The 21,172-nt window shown below is 38.5% G+C and overlaps 1 protein-coding gene across 6 annotated transcripts in view; it reads right to left on the reverse strand.

Moving 5' to 3' along the window:
• The window catches only part of COG5 (component of oligomeric golgi complex 5), a 345,803-nt gene extending 324,669 nt beyond the window's left edge, over positions 1 to 21,134 (reverse strand). For all 6 annotated transcript variants that reach the window (XR_002807321.2, XM_023638888.2, XM_023638887.2 and 3 more), the window contains exons 1-5: positions 20,924 to 21,134; positions 15,824 to 15,963; positions 14,007 to 14,064; positions 9,268 to 9,322; positions 9,095 to 9,164 (exon numbers count right to left, since the gene is read on the reverse strand). Coding sequence is in view for 5 of the 6 variants with exons in the window: in XM_023638888.2 (XP_023494656.2) it covers positions 9,095 to 9,164; positions 9,268 to 9,322; positions 14,007 to 14,064; positions 15,824 to 15,963; positions 20,924 to 21,134 (534 nt within the window). In the remaining variant the exon portion in view is untranslated. The remainder of the gene's footprint in view (positions 1 to 9,094; positions 9,165 to 9,267; positions 9,323 to 14,006; positions 14,065 to 15,823; positions 15,964 to 20,923) is intronic.
• Between the last annotated feature and the right edge of the window lie 38 nt (positions 21,135 to 21,172).

Here is a 21,172-nt window from a genome sequence, read left to right on the forward strand (position 1 = left end):
ACTATGAATTTAGGGAAATGGAAACGTGGCAGTTTCAAGCCTAGACCCAAGACCACCTCAGACATGCAAACATGCCAGATTTAAAGGTGATCAGTCATGTGAGTGACGTCATCATCATGGCAGAGTGAGCTATTTCCTTAGTCTCTTCCCCCTAAGCTACAACCAAATGGGACATTCACTAACCAACAGAAGGTTCCCTACAAAGAATAACAGAACATCTGAGAGATCCACACAGCCATACATCTGAAGGTGGGGGTACTGGACCCCTGAGAAGCAGTGGAAGGTGAGCTGATCCCCTCCCTCCCCAGCAGCAGGACACCAGGTCGTGGGTCCTCATGCAGCAGTTGGTGCATGACTGTAAGAGGAGGCAGGGGAGCAGGCAGGCCTGCACATGGACACTTTCTCTTTCAGAGTTGCAGCCCAGCCCACAGGAACACTCCACACGAAGTGGTGAGTTTCAGCCACTATGTGGGTGCCCTCTCCAAGTGCAGCAATGAGGTGAACCACCCGTGAGCACAGAGCAGACCATGTGCACAAAAGAAAGTGCCCCTGCGCTACCCTCCTGCCTAGTGCACCAGCTTGTCCAGTTTCCAGCCAAGGCAGCAGTTCCACACCAGAGTGCCTATGTGTGTGTGCATACCTGCCAAGCAGCTGTAGCCAATGGGCAAATGCAGACAACCCTACTGACACAACTTCCAGCAGACAGGGCAGGATCAGAAAACACAGCTCCTGCCCCAAAACCAGAGGTGGCAGATGGAATCTGCAACCTGATACTACCACTATGCACTGGCAAAGGACCACTTCATCAAACACTTAAAGAAGTACATTAACACTGCAGAGCATAAGGAAAATGACAAGTCTCCAGAAATCAATCCTGAAGTCACAGAAATTTACAATATAAATGACAGAGAATTCAAACTAGTTGTCATAAAGAAACTCAACAACTTAGAAGAAAACTCAGAAAGACAGGTCAATGGACTCAGGAATAAAATTAATGAGCAGAATGAATTCTTCACAAAAGAGATTGAAACTCTAAAAAAAAAAAAAACCCAAACAGAAATTCCAGAGATGAAGAACACAATGAATGAAATTTAAAAAAAAAAATCTAAAAATCTTTAAAAACAGAGCTGGTATTATGGAGGACAGAATTAGTAATTTAGAGGACAGAAATATAAAAATGCTTCAGGTGGAGGAGAGCTAAGACTAAAATGAAATGAAGAAAGTCTTCGAGAAATATGCAACTCAATAAGGAAATGCAACATAAGGATTACAGGTATTCCAGAGGGAACAGAGAGGGAGAAAGGAGTAGAGAACTTCTTCAATGAAATATTAGCTCCCCAAACCTGGGGAAGGGATTGGACTTACAAACTAATTACTACCTCCTAATTACATCAAAGCAAAAAGACTTTCTCCCAGGAACACAGTAGTAAAACTGGCAAAAGTCAACAACAAAGAAAAAAACATTAAGGGCAGCAAGGAAGAAGAGAATATCTATAAAGGAATCCCTATCAGGCTTTCAGCAGATTTCTCAGCAGAAACCTTACAGGCTAGGAGAGATTGGAATGATATATTCAAAATACTGAAAGACAAAAACCTCCAGCCAAAAAAACTCTATCCAGTGAAACTATCTGTCAGATACGATGGAAAAATAAAAAGTTTCCCAGATAAACAAAAGCTGAGGGAGTTCATCGCCACTAGACCTCCCTTACGAGAAAGGATCAAGGATGCCCTGATACCTGAAACAAAAAGGCAAAGGTTTACAATGCTTTGAGGAAGGAGATAAATAGAAAAAAATCAGATAAGTGCAGCTCTCTGTCAGAATAGGTTACTAAACACTTAATTATAACAAAAGATACAGGGAAGGAAAGCATCAAAAACAACAATAAACACTTCATTTTAATCAGAAACTCACAACACAAAAGAGAATAATTTGTGACAACAATAACTTAGGGAAGAGAAAAAGGATGGAAGCTGCCTAGGCTACTGGAGATGATAGGCTATCAGACAAAGGACTATCTCAGCTACGAGATCTTTTATACAAATCTCATGGTAAGCACTAAACAAAAAATCCGAGCAGAGACACTAACCATAAATAAAGAGAAAAGCATCACAGAAAACCACCAAACTGAAATGGCAGTCAGAAATACAAGGGAAGAGAAACAAGGGAAATATTGAACAACTGGAAAAGAAGAGATAAAATCCTTCATATATCAATAATCGTTCTAAATGATAATGGATTGAATTCTCCAATCAAAAGACACAGAGTGGCTGCATGGATTAAAAAACAAGACCAAGCAATGCGCTGCCTCTGGGAAACACATCTCAGCTCTAAAGACAAACACAGGCACAGAGTGAAGGGATGGAAGACAATATTCCAAGCAAATGGAAAGTAAAAGAAAGCAAGTGTTGCTAAACTCACATCACACAAAGCAGACTTCAAGATAAAAAAGACAATGAGAGGCAAAGAGGGCCAGTAGATAATGATAAAAGGGACATTCCACCAAGAGGACATAACACTTACGAATATATGCACACCTAACACAGGAGCAACAAAGTATATAAAGCAACTATTAACAGAACTAAAGGGACAAACTGACAGTAACACAATAATAGTAGGAGACCTCAACACCCCACTTACATCAATGAATAGATCATCCAGACAGAAAGTCAACAAGAAAATAGTGGACTTAAAGGAAAACCTAGATCAGATGGACTTGATACATACAGAACATTCCATCCAAAACCAGCAGAGTACACAGTCTTCTCAGGTGCACACAGAACATTCTCAAATATAGACCATATATTGGTAAACAAGGCAAGCCTCAATGAATTTAAGAAGACTGAAATCATATCAAGCAGCTTTCCAACCATAATGCTATGGAACTAAAAGCAGCTACAAGAAAAAGACTGGGGAAGTCACAAATGTGTGGAGACTAAACAACATGCTACTGAAAAACCACTGGATCAATGAAGAAATCATAGGAGAAAGCAAAAAGTACCTGGAGGCAAATTAAAATGAAAATACATCATACCAACTCTTATGGGATGCAGCAAAAGTGGTTCTAAGAGGGAAATTCATACAATATAGCCCACCTCAACAAACAAGAAAAATCTCAAATAAGGAATCTTAAACTATACCTAACGGAACTAGAAAAAAACAAACAACAAAGCCCAATGTCAGGAGAAGGAGGGAAATAATTATGAAAACTAGAGCAGAAACAAATGAAATAGAGACTGAAAAAACTGTACAAAAGGATCAATGAAAGTAAGCCCTGGTTCTTTGAGATAATAAACAAAATTGACAAACTCTTAGCCAGACTCACTAAGAAAAAGAGAGAAGGCTGAAATAAATAAAATTTAAAATGAAAGAGGAGAAATTACAACGGATACCACAGAAGTACAGAGGATTATAAGAGAATACTATGAAAAACTTTATGTCAAGAATTTGGATAATGTAGAAGAAATGGATAAATTCTTAGAATAATACAACCTCTCAAAACTAAATCAAGAAGAAATAGAGATTCTGAATAGACCAATCACAAGTAAAGAGATTGAAACAGTAATCAAAAACATCCTAAAAAACAAAAGGCCAGGATCAGATGGCTTCTCTGGAGAATTATACCAAACATTCAAAGAAGATTTAGTACCTATCCTTCTCAAACTCTTCCAAAAAATTGAAGAAGACAGAACACTTCCTAACTCATTCTATGAGGTCAACATTAGCATGATACCATAACCAGATAAAGACAACAGAAAGAAGGAAAATTACACGCCAATATCACTGATGAACATAGATGCAAAAATCCTCAACAAAATATTGGCAAATTGAATACAGCAATACATTAAAAATATCATAGACTATGATCAAGTGGGATTTACACCAGGGACACAGGGATGGTTCAACATTGCAAATCAATCATGTGATACACCACATTAACAAAATGAGGAACAAAAATCATATGATTACCTCAATAGATGCAGAGAAAGCATTTGACAAGATCCAAAATCCATTGATGATAAAAACTCTCAAAATGGATAGAGAAGGAAAGTACCTCAACATAATAAAGGCCATATAAGACAAACCCACAGCCAACATCATACTCAACAGTGAGAAACTGAAAGCCATCCCTCTGAGAGCAGGAACAAGACAAGGGTGCCCACTCTCACCACTCCTATTTAACACAATCCTGGAGGTTCGACCAGAGGAATTAAGCAAGAAAAAGAAAGAAAAGATACCGAAATTGGAAAGGAAGAAGTGAAACTCTCATTGATTATAGACAACATGATCTTATATATAGAAAACCTTAAAGAATGCACCAGAAAACTATTAGAAATAATCAACAACTTCAGCAAAGTTGCAGGTACAAAATCAACTTAAAAAATCAGTTGTATTTCTGTACACTAATATTGAACTAATAGAAAGAGAACTCAAAAACACAATCTCATTTATAATTGCAACAAAAACAATAAAATATCTAAGAACAAATTTAACCCAGGAGGTGAAACACCTATACACTGAAAACTATAAGACACTATTAAAAGAAATTGAAGATTACATAAAGAAATGGAAGGATATTCCATGCACATGGATTGGAAGAATAAACATACTTAAAATGTTCATAATACCTAAAGCAATCTACAGATTCAATGCAACCCCAATCAGAATTCCAATGACATTCTTCACAGAAATAGAACAAAGAATCCTAAAATTCACACGGGGCAACAAAAGACCCCAAATAGCTAAAGCAATCCTGAGAAAAAAGGACAAAGCTGGAGGCATCACAATCCCTGATTCCAAAGTATACTACAAAGCCATAGTAATCAAAACAGCATGGCACCGGCAGAAAAACAGACACACAGATCAGCGGAAAAGAACTGAAAGCCCAGAAATAAAATCACACATTTATGGACAGCAATTCTTCGACAAAGGAGCCAAGAACACACAATGAAGAAAGGAAAGTCTCTTCAATAAATGGTGTTGGGAAAACTGGACGGCCATGTGTAAAAGAATGAAAGTAGACCATTATCTTCTGCCATACACAAAAATTAACTCAAAATGGTTTAAAGACTTGAATGTAAGACCTGAAACCATAAAACACCTAGAAGTAAACACAGGCAGTACACTCTTTGACATTGGTCTTAGCAGAATCTTTTCGAATACCATGTCTACTCAGGCACAGGAAACAAAAGAAAAAATAAATAAATGGGACTACATGAGACTAAAGAGCTTCTGCAAGGCAAAGGAAATGATGAACAAAACAAAAAGACAACCCACCAAGTGGGAGAAAATATTTGCAAATCATGTATCAGATAAAGTACTTGTATCACAATATACAAAAAACTCCTACAACTCAACAGTAAGATAACCCAGTTTTAAAACAGCTATAAGATAGGAACAGACTGAATAGATTAAAGGTGTACTAATGACTAATAAGCACATGAAAAGATGCTCAATATCATTTGTCATTTAAGAAATGTAAACTAAAGCCATAACAAGATATACCACTGCACAACTACTAGAATGGCCATACTCAAAAAAAGAATAACAAGTGTTGACGAGGATGTGTAGACACTGGAACCCTCAAACATTGTTCGTGGGAATGTAAAATGGTATAGACACTTTGGAAAAAAATATGCTAGTTCCTTAAAAAACTAAAACTTACTATAGCACTCAGCAAATCCATTTTTAGAAATCCACCTAAGAGAAACGAAACCATGGGTCCACACAAACACATGTAAGCAAATTTTCATAGCATCATTATTTATAAAAGCCAATATCTGGAAACTATCCAAATGTCCATCAATTGGTGAATGGATGAACAAAATGTGGTACATCCATAAAACAGAACACTATTCAACAATAAAAAAAAGAACAAATTACTGATGACATTCTACAACATGGACGAACCTCAAAGGCATTATGCAAAATGAAAGACACAAAAGACTCTATCTTGTATGATTCCATTTATATGAAATCACCAGAAAAGGCAAGTCCAGAGAGACAGAAAGCAAATTAGCATTTGCCTAGAGGGGGAACAGGGATTGACGGCTAGAATGGACTGAATGTTAAAACTCCTATGTTGAAATCCTAACCCCCACTGTGATGGTATTAGGAGGTGAGGCCTTTGGGAGGTAATGAGGCCATGAGAGTGAAGCCCTCATGAATGGGATCAGTGCCCTTATAAAAGGGACCCCAGAGAGCTCTCTCTCCTTGTTCGCCATGTGAGGAAACAACAAGAAAATGACTATCTGCAACACAGAAGAGGGCCCTCACCAGAACGCAACCATGCTGGCACCCTGATTCAGACTTTCAGTGTCCAGAAATGTCAGAAATCAATTTTTGCAGTTCATAAGCCACCCAGTCTATGGTATTGTTACAGCAGCCCAAACGGAACAAGACACTGGCAAACAGACATAAAGGATCTTTTTGCAGTGATAGAAATATTCTAAAACTGGCACGCTACAAATTAGCAAAGACTTTAAAACATTTATTTCAGTAGTGCTCCATATGTTCAAAAAGGCAGATAAATAGAAAGTACAAAAAAGACCCAAATCAAACTTCTAAAGATGAAAACAAAAATGTCTGAAATGAAAAATACACTGAATGAGATTTGGGGCAGATTAGACCAAGAAATGACTACTGAACTTGAAGACAAAGCAATAGAAAGTATCCAAAATAAAATACATGGGGAAAGAAGACTGCGGGGTAAAAAACGAACAGAGCATCCAGTGATCTGTGGGACACCGTGAAGACGCCCAGTCTATTTGTCATTACAGTCCCCAAAGGAGAGGTGACTGTAGTCCTCAAAGGAGTAGAAAAGGGAGGGACAGAAAAAAATATTTGGAGCAATAGTGGCCACAAATTTTCCATTTATGATGAAAATTTTAAACCCACAGATCCAAGAAGCTCAGTGAACCATAGGCAAAAATAAACACACAGACACACACAGAAACTATGCCAAGGTACATCATAATCTAACTGCTCAAAACTCAGTGATAAAGTGAAAACCTTAAAAACAGAGTGAGGGAAAAAAGCCATCATGTGCAGAGAAACAAAGATAACGGTAACAGATATCTCACAGGACACAATGCAAAGAAGACAGTCAAGCAGTATATTTAAGGTACTAAAAGACAAATCATTCAATCTAGAATACTACGTCCAGTAAAAGTATCTTTCAAAATCAAAGATGAAACAAAGACATTTTTAGACACATAAAAGCTGCAAGAATTCATCAACAGCAGATCCACACTGCAAGAAAAATGGATCTAATCAAAGGAAAGAAGAGCATGGTAACTGCATAGATAAATATCTAAGATTTTCTTTTTAAATCTCTTTAAAAATGACTGTTTAAACAAAGACAATAACAATCTATTGTGAGCTTTCGAACATACATAAAAGTAAAATGTATGATAGTACAAAAGCTGGGAGGGAAGAAATGAAAGTCTACTACTGTAAGGTTCTTACACTATGTGTGAAGTGGTATAGTACCCCTGGAAGGTACACTGAGAAGTTAAAACGTATCCTACACCTCCTACAGCAACCAGTAAAATTAAAAAAACAAGAGTTACAGCTAATAAGCCAAAAAAGGAAGTAAAAAGAATCATAAATATACTCAATTAACTCAAAACGAAGGCAGAAAAAGGGGAAAAAAGGAACAAAGAACAAATATGACAAATAGAAAACAGATAAGATGATAGACTGAAACCTATATCAATAATATCACATTAAGTATCAATAATCACATTAAATGTAAATAGTCCAAGCATCCCAATCAAAAGCAGATTTTGATAAAAAAGCGAGACCCAACTATATGCTGCCTGCAAGAAATGCACTTTAAATATAAGACAGAAATAGGTTAAAAGTAAAATGATGGAAAACTTTCAATGTCTCTGTCTATAAACAATCTCTTAGGATCACTATCAGGAATAAATAAGATAATGCAGGTAAAGCACTGAGCATACAGTAAACATTCTGTAGAGTTTACCACTATTACTGCCTTTATTACAACACATTATAATCCTCTTTCTGTCTCCCCTACTCTCCTATCAGCTCCTTGAGAGAAAACTCCAGTCATAAGGTCGCCTCCAGCACCAGAGCCTCAGGCCAGTGTCCACAGTAGGGTAAGGTTGGTGATGTGAAATGAACTGGAGGAAGGCACCATGATTATCTGTGATTCCCAAAGGTCTGGCACACAGCAGACATTAGATATTATAAACCTGGTTATTCAAGGTGAGGACAGGGGGCATGGATAAAACAGCATGACTGCAGAAAAACCAGTAAGAAATAAGGAAACCAAGGGGGAAAGGAGAGAGTGTTGACAGAAAAATGGTAAATGAGATCACCAAGGGAGAAGGGAAATGTGTTGCTAATAAAAGACACAAGGAAACAAAATGACAGGGCAGTATCGGGCCCTCAGATTACATTAATAAAACATAAAAACGAAAGGAGCGGAATCCGAGAGAATTTACCTTGTCTTTGTAAAATGGAGTGCCAAGTTACTAGATTTCCCAAGAAAATCCAACAGGAGGAAAAAGCTGTATGTCTAAAATTATTTACAGCAGTAGTATCTACAATTGCAAAAAGTCTGAAACAATCTACATATTTAACTATAGGTAAATAGTTCTTGAATAATCATGGAAACTATGTGGAAAATAAAACAAAAAGTATTCTATGTATCTTGCTCATAAAAGTAGAAAATCACTAAATTTTAGTCAAATACTGAATTTCATCAATAATGCACATGTCCTTGCTATTCGAACAACAAGTTATAGGTTTGGCTTTTTACATTTGATCATAGCATAACCGTAAGAATTCAATAAATGTCAGGTTTCTTTCTATTATTAAAAGAAATAATTTTGAATTGTAAGAAGTTAGTAAATGATCATACATTGCAATAATAAGTGAAAATAACTCACTTCAATAGTAGTTTATATTTGTATTTTTTTAACTAGATATCTTATTTTAGAGCTCTTTATTATTTTCCCCTTTTCTCTCAAATTCTTTTACTTCCTCAGAATTTATGTCTTGAAATTTGTCCACTTTTAAAAATAAAATGAATAACAAAGTATAAAAAAATGAAAAGTGAGATCCTACCTGAAGTCTTGCCAGCTGTGCGGTACGGGCTACTATTTTATTGTACGGCTCAACAATTTTTGCTTTCATCCTAAGAGGAAAAATAAAGAGAGGAGTGATAATAAAATCATCTCCAAAATCTCAATGGATAAAAATCTCTCCATTCCACTGATTTACAAAATGAACAACAGTACCTATCAAGAGCCCCCTGTAAAGCCCCGATTCTCGTCTGCATCAGCTGAAGAACACCTAGGGAAACACAACAGCTTACGTTACTTTACAAATTTATAAGGGCTTAAATCGGGTAAAAAATTAAAAGAAAAAATATATATGCACATATAGAGAGGAAAATTTCCATTTTTTCTGCCACCATCATAATCTAAGCAACCAATATCTTTTACCTGCACAATTGTAAAAGCCTCTAGTCTCCCCCTCCAGACCTTGCTCCACTAACGAAGTCTGACGAGGAACGAGGAGGGACTGCTTAATGGGTACAGGGCTCCTGTTTGGGGTGAAGGGAAAGTTCTGGAACCAGATAGTGATGCTTGCACAACACTGTAAATGTAATTAATGCCACTGGATGATAGAGATTTCATATCAATGTGTATTCTGTTACAATTATTTAAAAAAAAAAGAAGCCTGAGTGCAAACTGCAAAGTGCAAATTGTGTCATAACATTCCTGTACCCAAACCCTTCCAGTCTCCCCTTCACTCCTATGTTAAAACTACGTTAAAGTCCACAGCTTGGTCTACAAGGCCCTGCCCGACCTGGAAATGGTGTACTCTCTGCCTGGCATACTCATTCCAACCCCAACCCCACCCCAGGCTCCTACTGAATTAACTCCCACTATTTGCTCAAGCCTTGGCTTAACAGAAACAGTCACTAACAGATTCCCCAACTAATTTAGATTCTTGTTATTTTCTTCTACAGCATACATTTCCTTCTTGGTACTAATTACAGTAGGAAATTATATATCCATTTGTATATCTGTTTAATGTTTTACTCTCTCACTACACTATAAATTCCTAGAGGTTAGTGATAATCTTTTTTTTTTTTAAAGACTGGCACCTGAGCTAACATCTGTTGTTGATACTTTTTTTTTTCTTCTTCTCCTCAAAGGCCCCCAGTAGATAGTTTTTTATTCTTGCCGTAGGTCCTTCTAGTTGTGCTATGTGAGATGCCACCTCAGCATGGCTTGACAAGCAGTGCCATGTCTGGGCCCATGAGTGGAACCGGTAAACCCCGGGCCGCCAAAGCAAGTGCACAAACTTCATCACCCGGCCACAGGGACAGGATCTTTTTCATTCACAACTGTAGGACCAGAGCCTAACTCAGACTACTTCCTATGGCAAGTAGTCAACAAAAATTTATTGAATTAATTAATCATATGCTAGATAAGTAATAAATGTGGACAGCAAGTATATTATTGCCTTTACTCTCTGTTTAAACAACATGATAAAGAACTTTTCAAAAAAATGTAAAAATGTTTTCAGGAAAACAGATCTTCAATTTTACTACTTTATGCCTAAAAATAGGCTTCCCAATATTACAGATTTAATTATTTAAAATTCCACTCTTCAAAACTCAGTTTCTATATTCAATTGGCAGAGTTACAGTTTTGAAACATAGTATTCTAAATAAATTGAAGTACAGAATGTTGTCATATATTAGATGAGTATTGGAACTTCTACACGTTCCTGTCAGCATACAAATATGCTTTCCTATGGCTCATTTCAACAGAATCCTCCCTGGACCCGAGGACACCCATTTTTCTGCTGGTTTTACAGTTCATTGACCGTGAGCCCACAAGAATAAACTGCCCTGACTTGTTATCATCACTTCCTCACATTTTATTGTCTCCACAACCCAATCTCAACAGGCTTTCAAACATACTCCACCCAAACAGATTTTATCAAGGTCAGAAAATCTCCAACATGCCAAATTCTATTACCAGTTTTGTCTCTACCTTATTCGAAATCTCAGAAATTCATAACATAGTTAAACCACTCCCTCCCTAAAACATTTTTTCTCTAGGCTTCCAGTCATCACACGCCTGGGTTTCCTCCCCTCTCATTAGTTGCTCCTACTCCTCCTTCGTTAGATCTCTCCATGCTGGAGTACGCCGAGACTGATGCTCAGCCATGTTCTCTGCTCCATCTACAATTCCTCTTAATACTTAAAATATTGGATCTGAATGAAATCCCTATCTGTTCATTAAAACACTGATTTTATACACACACATATATCCACTTACACACACATATGTACATACATCTATATAGAGAGATTTTCTTTACATCTGCCTATCCATGTACACACATACACACACACAGATCTCCAGCCCTGACCCTTCTTATAGCAAATGTAAGATACTTTCTGCCCCATCAAAATCATAATCCTCTCCAGTCTAACGCATGTCAGTTACTCATACCATCATCTATCCAATTGTTCAGACTAAAATCTTAGGAATCACTCTTGGTGACTTTTTTCCCTCAGTCCTTTCATTTCCCATCAACAAATGCTATCAGCTCTGCCCCCACTTTATCCCACCCACTTCTCTCTCCCTTTACATCCACCACTCTGCTCCAAGGCACCATAACTTCTACTATTCTAATAGCTTCTAAATTGGTACCCGATTCTATTCTTGCCTTCTTATAGAGACAGCCAACGGAGAAAGCTTTTTAGAGCATTAATCTTATGACATAATACCCCTAATTAAAAAACCCTCCAATGGTTGACCACTCGATTTAGAATGAAAACCAAAATTCCTTTCCAAGAACCTCATCTATAACTCTCGCCCTCATTCACTAAACTCTCGTCATACTAGCCTTCTTTCCGCCCCTCAAACATGCCAAGCCAACTCCTGCCTTCCCATTTATTGGTCCCTCGGCTTACAACACTCTTCTCCACAGTTCTTCACGTGGGGGCTCTTCCTCATCATTCAGCTCTCAAGTCAAAGGTCAACTTCCCAAAGCCCTCCTCTGACCATCCTAGCTTGTAAGGGACCCCCCCCTCCTCTCCCCATTTTCTCTGTAGGACTTACAAATATATGAAGTTTCCTATTTGTGCTCTTTTTTTTTGGTCTACTTCCCCATCTAGAATGAAAGTTCCATAAGAACAGTAACTTTGTCTATTGTTCACAGGTGCCTAACAAGTTCTCAATTACCATTTGACTGAGTGAAGAAATGAATGAATAAATAAAATAGGCTTAATTAAACATACCTCCAAATCCCATAAGGACAAAGACTGTGTGTATTGTTACAGCTGCCTGGAACCCAGCAAATTCTCAATATTTAAATGAATAAATGAACCAGAAATGAATAGGGGACAACTTTTAATAAAACAGACTTAATAAATATACCTCCAAACTACTCATATGGCAAAAGTTTTAAACATATAGGGGAAAAAAGCAGATGAACTAGAAGTTGGGATATTTATTCTCAAATATATACCACACTTACTTTTCAGCATCTCAAAATAACATTCTAATAGTGCTTCGAAATACATCTCATGCTCAAATGAATATCAACCAATTCATACTTTGACTTTTTATGTTAAAATAATCTGGAGAAGATTCTTAGATTATCATAGGAATTCAGAGAAGCCAGCCTTTGCACTCTATGCAGCTATCCAATGGATAACTATTCTAATAATCAGTCTAATAGTATATTTTAAATGTTGTAATCATTGAAAAGCATTCTGGGGAAAACAAACACATTATAGAACTAAATGCATATAAGAAAATCACAATGAGAAGTATTTGTGTTGTGATGATTCTTGTACACCTATATATACTGAGAATCAATGTACTACCACGCCACCCTTATGGATTTTTACAAAAGAAAACAACATTTATCATTTGTTTAAAAAAATTACCACTAAAACAGAATATTATTTACATTCTTCCAGAACACATAAAAATACTATGAGATGAAAAAACTTAATTACCAAGAGTAAGTTAGAGAGTACTTAAAGTCTCTTAATTTTCCCAAGAACATAGTCTGAAATCTATCCTAAATATTCAAATACCAAAATATTATTTCTGAAAATACTAAGTCCTTCCTCAGGATGTCTTATAAACAGTGTACATGCTGAGAATAACACCTTTGAGCACATAAGAAATACTGGGGGAAGCATTAAAGAATATTGCATCAAAGAAGGCAAAATCTTGGCTCCTTAAGAATTTGATCAACATAGGGGAAAATCACATAGCTTTCTTTTGATATGCACTGATTAATAATAATAGTAATCACAACACAAGTGATAATGTAAAATACGATATAAACATTCCATATTTATGCGATGCAGTTCATTTTAATCAAGGGAGAAAAAAATTCACAGAAGATTTAGCCAAACAAAAATTAAGAGGATTCATTAAAAATAAAAAACCAGTGTATTTTCCTTCTACTGTACTTTCATTGAAAAGAATTCCAAAGAAAGTCAAACACAGGAAAAGAATTCCAGCCTACTCCCAGGACCACCCACTTGGGCATTGCTGATGTTTTGTTTGAATTAACAGTTACAGAAGCACAAAATAGACGCCAGGAATTGTTCTAAGTATTTTGCTAACTCATTTAACCCTTGGAATAACACCATGTTAGTACATATTAATACTCCTCCTTTATAGATAGAAAGGAGGCACAAAAAGGTTAAGTAACTTGTCCAAAGTCACATATGTAGTGAGTGGCAAAACAAAATTTGAACCCAGATAGTTTAGCTCAGCAAAGTTTCATTAAGGCTTTGTTGTAACATAGTCACACATTTATTTACATATTATCCGGCTGCTTTCACTCTGCAACAGACGAGTTTAGTAAATTGCAACGGAGACGGTATGGCCTGCAAAGTCTAAAATATTTACTATCTACCCTTAACATAGAAAGTTTGCCACTCCCTGGTCTAGCTCTATATAACCTGTAGTAGCTAATGATATACCTTCCAAAGACTCAATCCCAGTTGCTTGCGCCAGTAAATCCTCATGTCTTGCAACGACCTGAAAATCAAGAATGAATAATCAGCATTTGCTCTAAGCATTAGGTATTGTTCTCTATAACCACAATGTAGAATTGAAGGTCTCTCTTCATATAGAAAGGAGGCAAATACTAACACAAAAGAAAGAAATACAAGTTACAAAGGTGTGTTTGAGATGAGTTATTAACAGGAACACAAACATGCTTATAGTTCCACCTCAAGCCGAAGAAGACACAGCCCTCTCACTAGCCTCCTGCTTTCCTAATGGGACGTGCAGGTGGAATTGTGCCAAAACTGAAAAACAAAAAACAGCTAACTCTTCCCATGCTATTAGATGTTTTCTCTTGAAAGAATGTTTTCAAACATCAGGTTTTCTTAGTTCTTGAACTTAATTCAGCAATTTTAGTTTTATTAAAAATAAGTAAATAGGGGCCGGCCCCATGGCCGACTGGTTAAGCTCACACGCTCCACTTCAGTGGCCCAGGGTTTCGCTGGTTCACATCCTGGGCGTGGACATGGCACCGCTCATCAAGCCATGCTGAGGCAGTGTCCCACATGCCACAACTAGAAGGACCCACAACTAAAAGTATACAACTATGTACCGGGGAGCTTTGGGGAGAAAAAGGAAAAAAATAAAAATAAAAAAATAAGTAAATAAGGGGCTGGCCCAGTGGCATAGTGGTTAAGGTTGTACGCTCCGCTTCAGTGGCCAGGAGTTTGCAGGTTCAGATCCCAGGTGCAGACCTACACACCACTCACCAAGCTATGCTGTGGCAGCATCGCACATACAAAATGGAGGAAGATTGGCACAGATGTTAGTCTAGCAACAATCTTCCTCAAGCAAAAAGAGGAAGATTGGCCATAGGTGTTAGCTCACGGCCGATCTTCTTCACAAACACACAAAAAAAATTACAGAATTGTAGAAAAGGAAGGAACCTTCGAAATTTTCTACCACAATCTCCTCTTCCCCTTTATTCACTCCAACTCATTTGATTGATTTTTTTTTAAAGCAAGACTCAAAGACATTAAGGGATATGAAAGGTAACAAGACAGCTGAGATTAGGACGCATCTCCCAATTCCCCATATTGCATTCTATCGCCACAAATTTGTCAACTTTCTGAAATTTCAGCAAATGTTAAACTTTGTGCTCATAAAGTGTTAACTGCCAATGTGAACATCCCAGTTTTTCTTATTCACACTGTTGTACTTCCAAAATTCCATTTTCTATTATCTTTATCAAAGACATCCTATTTCTTGCCCACCTATATTCATTACACATCAGTAAGATGGTGAAAACAACATATGAATAAAAGGTTTTGGAGAGATAGGTATATTAGTTTTTCCACTAACAAAAAGTAATTTATAGAAAACTTTTCAAAAATGTACTTTGAGCCAGTCATGTGGCCACGTGGTCAAAGTTCCACACAGTCTGCTTCAGCAGCCTGGGGTTCACAGGTTTGGATCCTGGGTGCAGACCTACTCCACTCATCAGCCACACTGTGGAGGCATCCCACATATGGTAGGGGAAGACTGGCACAGATGTTAGCTCAGGGCTAATCTTCCTCAAGTAAAAAGAAAAAAGAGGATTGGTAACAGACGTTAGCATAGGGCAAACCTTCCTCACTAAAAAAAAAAAGTGCTTTGAAAAATAAGCCACACGGGTAAGTTATACATCTGTTCATGTAAATATGCATTTAGGTTAAATAGTAAAAGGATTATAAAAGTGATAAATTATCACTTTAGGCTGAATAATGTGTACGATCCAGAAGATTGGAATTACCTGTAGGTGTAGTTCTTTATCCAACTGACTGATTCCTTGGGCAAGTTTTGCTAGTTGTTCAGCAATTACAGCTTGATGAATAGACTGCGAAGTATAAGTCTTTACATCAAAGTCTTCGTTTAAAAAAGCACTATAACACTCTGGGGAAAAAATTGAGAGAACTCTTTAAGTGTTAATTACATTGCAGTAAACCACAGATACTAAACAACAGAACGATTACAATCATAGCTAACATATCTGAGGTCTTTCTACACACCAGGACCTCTCATGCATGCTCTCTGCTACAAAGGAGAAGGCAGAGAAGGAGGCAGCAGCAGAAGAGGGTGGTGACGTTCACTGAGTGCCTACTATGTGCCAGGCACTGATCTAAGCACTTAACACTGATTAACGCATTCAATCCTCACATGACCCTGCTGGAACTATCACATTTCCCATTTCAAAGACAAAGAGACAGGCAGAGACACAGCACGCAACTTCTCCCTACCTCACTGTCTGCGATTTAAACCCAGGCCGTCTAGCTGCAGAGCCCACACACCGAACCAGCATGCTACAGTGCTAGAAGCTAACGTTTATCATGAGGCCAAAGGAAATCATCCAGTAAAAGACTAAAAAGGAACTACTAACCATAGCCTTTAATGCAAGAAAACAAGGTCACTGACAATGACAACAGGAAAATGACTATATTTGATATTTATGGTCTCCGATATCTCTAGATCAATGCACAAACACTGTTATAACCAAGTGAATATGGTTTTTTTAAATAGAAATAGGCAAATACAAACATATAAGTAGTGTTAAAATTTAGGATTTATGGGTGAAATAAGAAAATGGAAAGAGAAACTGTGTTCAAAATAGTCCTTCAATAGACAAGAAAAAGAAGTGATGCTGAATGTTAAGAATCTTTCTCTAAAGAAATTCACAAATCAGTGAGTGAAAGAAAAATGGAGAGAATTACAAGTTAAAAACAGATACGGAGAAGTGAGCTGAACATAGGTATAAACCACCATCTCCTAGCCATATGGTAGACACAGGTAAGACTGCCCTGACAGACATTACGAAACTAACAAGCAGAGTTGAGCACTTAGGAGAAAACTTCAATTGTCCATAAACACTATAATGTATGCTCCATGAGGGCAAGGTCTTTTTTTTACTTTATTTACTACCACATTCCTAGAGCCTGAACAATGACTGCCACATGTCAGATGCTCGATACTGGGTGAATGAATTAATTAATCTATATATCAGCCGGAAATATCATTCTGTTAAAAGCAAAGACTCATTCTTGACTCCTCTCAAAGCAGAGTGGAGTGAAAGAAGGAAACTGCTCCTTTGGCCTTAATTCTGAGAACCACATTTCCTTCCAGTTTGCCAAGAAGTTCTCAGAATTAAGGATCCTGCCAGGCAGACAAGTGGAGAAGGCCACTCCAAGAATGGGAAGGTTTAGAGGCAGCAAATGTCATGGCATATTTTGAAAAATAAGAGGAATACAGACCTCAGGATGTCTAGATCACAGAGTCTGTGTGTTGAGCAGAAAGGGGAAAGAATGACAGGAGTTGAGGTTCCAAAGGAAGGTTGCGGGGCAGTCTGAAAAGAGGCTGGTAAGACATCCAAAATGTTCAGACTATACCTCATTTAAGGTTTTAAAGCCGAGAAAGAGCACTGTCCACTTTAGGTTTGGAACAGTTTCTGGCAACCGTATGGAGGATGACTGAAAAGGGATTAGTCACACAGTGGTGTGCTGGCGCTGGCTCGTACTGGCTCCTGAGAGCCAACTGTAAAATACTCAGGAATCGTGTGAGCCAGTCGACATCACATGTAGGTATCTTAAAATTGACCATGGTGAGAGTATTTATACCATGGAAATTGGCGTACACTACAAAATCAGGGCTTGTCCTATTTTCCTAGAAAGCTGGTTTACTAGCACACCCATGGAACTGAGCTGCAGAGGCCAGTAAGGTGCTATGTTAAAGCCCAAGTGACACCATAAAGGCCTAAGACACTAAGAATGTCAAGGAAGTGACAAATTTGACAACTATCTAGACATTATAATGTGCAGGACTTAGAGACAAGCTGAAAATGGGTGATTAGAGGGAACAAGAAGTAGAGGATGATTCTCAAGTTTCTTGATTGAGTAACTGACATAGGGCATTCAGCTTTGCATTAAGCTAGACCACTAGCCATCTTTGCATGAAGATGAACATGAACAAATCCCGCCTCCATGGAACTCATAATCAACACGGGGAACAAACACACATCTAACTAACCACATACAATAACAGTAAAAGAGACTACCAGAGGAAAATGTTGGGGTAGAGGGGTAAAAAAAAAAAGAAAAATTCCTTCCATTTTTTTCATATGTAGAACTGGCACTATTTGTTCATATGCAGGCTTTTAAATGTAGAACCAGTAGTGCTTGTTCACTATCAAGATAGAAATGCCCAGTAGGCAGCAGTTCTATAGCTAAGAAGAGAGGTGAGGACCACATATGTATGTACTTGTGGGTATAGATAGTAATTTAATTTTGAAACCATGAAAAAAAGACCAGATGATTTAGGAAGAAATTTTAGAATGCAAAAAAGGAGGGAAATGGGGAAGATAGAGTTCAGAAGCCAGGAAAATACCAAAAATTTGGGGAGTAGACAGAGAAAATGAAAGCAATCAAAGAGACTAAGGAGTGCTCGGAGAGAAAGAAAAACAAGAGAGAATGGCAAAAACCAAAAGAAGGGAGTTCAAAGAAAGTCAGCGGTCAGTAGTGTCAAAGAGCTTACAAAGATCAAACACAACGAACGGTGAACACCGGCCACAGGATTTGGCATCTGAGGACTGACTGTCCTTAAAGAGAAAAGTCATAGGATGCTTCCCTTTCATAGTTTTTGCATTCCTATAGGAAGCACATCAGAAACTCCTCACAAATTTTCAAACAATGCATCTGCTCACCAACCCTATCAATCTTATCCTCTATCACTAGCAGATGCCTGACAGTGAATCGCTGTTCCTGATGGAAATGTTTAATTGCTTAGGAATGTTGTGAACCACTGACTTAGGGGCAAACTGAAGAAGACAAGCATCTAAAGGAAACTGGAGAAGGACACTTAAGGAATTCTTTAAAAAGGCAGGGAACTCACAAGCCACATGAGGAAAGTATTTCAAGAAAGAAGCCAACCCCTTTTACAAGTAAGATAAGAACCAAAAAAGTGTCCTTTTGATTTATCCACAAGGAAGTCATTGGACACCCTGGGAAAGCAATTTCAGTGGCACAGAATGAGGGTGACTGAGTCCTTGATGAGACAAGAAGAAAATTCAGAGCACAAGAGGAGGGACCATCCTTAGGAAGCAGCAGAGACTCCACTTGCATCGTAAATGAAAATGCAAGGGGGAAAAAAAGGGATGATTGTAGGTTTAGGTTTATAGTTAGGTTTAGGTTAGGTTTATAGGTTTGATGGCAAGAAATGGAGCATCTGATGGATTCTCTTTTTTTTAGGGAAGTAGAAAGTCATTTGTTGAGCTTGAAAGGAGAGGCTTAAAAGAATAAAGAAGATTTAAATAATCACTGTGGAAGATGGGAAAGAGAGCTAACTAGGAAAATCCAAATGGCAGAATTGAGGACTATTTACTCTCCAAAAACTGATTACAATTCCTGGAAAGCATCCTACTGCAATATATACCTATGTCTGGCACGTGTTGTTTCTTCCACTTCTTCACCTGGGGAAGTTCTATTTACACTTCAAAACCAACTTCATCTAGAAAGCCTTTCCTGACACTCCCTTAACCACTCCCAGTTATCATCCTCCTCTGTATTAATGTTTTACTTTGTATACGATTCTACTGCTACCCTTACAACACCATATTACAGTGCCTACTTTATTGCTCTACAAGACTATTTCCCCTACTGAACCGGTGAGCTACTCCAGGGTGTGAATTGCACATACATCAGGAGCTCAAAACTTGGTTAAATTGCATTTAAATTGAGATACAAAGATGCATTAGCAGAGATCCTAACCTGGAGAATCTAATACCATCTAGTTCAGAAAACAACATAATAACTAAGTTCTGACAAAAGTATATAAACTATCAGGAGAAGGCAAGTAACTGAGGGCAATAATAAAACATACAATAGTTAGAGAAAACAATAATCTCGAACTTTATTTCATTCATTTACAACCAACTTTGGTCTTCAAATTATGTGCACAAGCTTCTCACTGTGATGTTCAATTTTAAAAACACTTATTCTGCACCTACTGTACGCAAAGGTAATATTATTAACACTGTGGGATCTAAAAAATGGTTTTACAATGCAGTAGAAAAGATTAAGTATACAAATTATTTTAATACAACTTAGAACGTGATGACCATTAGAGAATAAAATTAAGAACAGACAAGAAGGGTCTTAGGAATTTGAACTTTATTCTGAAGGATACGGTATCTGGGGCATGTTAACTGGATTAATAATACAATTTAATGTGCTTCTCAAATGCTCTCTGTTTAACCCATCTTCTTACTTCTAGCAATTTCTCTCCAAAACTATCAATAAACCTGACAATACACACGGTTTATCCCAGCTGCAACGAATGCTCTGAACCCTCCCCCATGTATGGTTGTGGGCAAAAACAAACAAATGAACCTGCAAGTGGGGCCACCTGTGTAGTTCAAGAATCTGTTAACAGAGGGGATATTTCCAACTCTACCTAAAAATGAGGCCCTCTTTCAGTAAGCGTCTGCGCTCTCACACTTTTCATGGGATCGACTGCTTCACCCTTTCGTCAGGAACCACGGCAGCAGACAGAGGCTGCCAACGTGGGGCACCGGGTGCGGGGCCCAGGACAGCAGGGAAGCCGCAGGCGCGCGGAGGGTAGAGTGGAAATGCGGAGCAACCAGAAATCAGGTGTCCCCAGGACACCCGGACGGGAAGGGGGCAACAAGTCCCTGGAAACAGGTTGGCGAAGCCAGCACCCAGACGCCGGGGGGCCGGGCGGAGGGGAGTGGTCACGTCGAGATTGGAAAACTTTCTGCAAAGCGACGGGTTGAGTCCCCCACCCGGGCCGACGTGCGGAGCAGGACAGACCCCCAGGCCCCCGACCCAGCCAGACCCTGACTCCTTACCGTCCTGCAGGAGCTCCCGGACGGTCGCTGCAGCCGCTCCAGAGCCCAGAGCCCCATGGCCAGCCACAGCAACGCCGCCGTCGCCACCTTCCATGTTGGCAGGTGCCGGGGTGATGGCGTCAGCAGCGGGCCCGCCCCGCCCGGCTGATGACGCAGAATTTGGGCGCCGCCCGCTCCGCCCAGGTCGCGGCTCCCGGCCGGCCTTGTGCATCGGCTCGGCTGCGGCGGCTGCGCTGACTCTGGGCGCGA

Source organism: Equus caballus, chromosome 4 (genome assembly GCF_041296265.1).
Source record: "Equus caballus isolate H_3958 breed thoroughbred chromosome 4, TB-T2T, whole genome shotgun sequence".
Classification (NCBI taxonomy): Eukaryota; Metazoa; Chordata; class Mammalia; order Perissodactyla; family Equidae; genus Equus; species Equus caballus.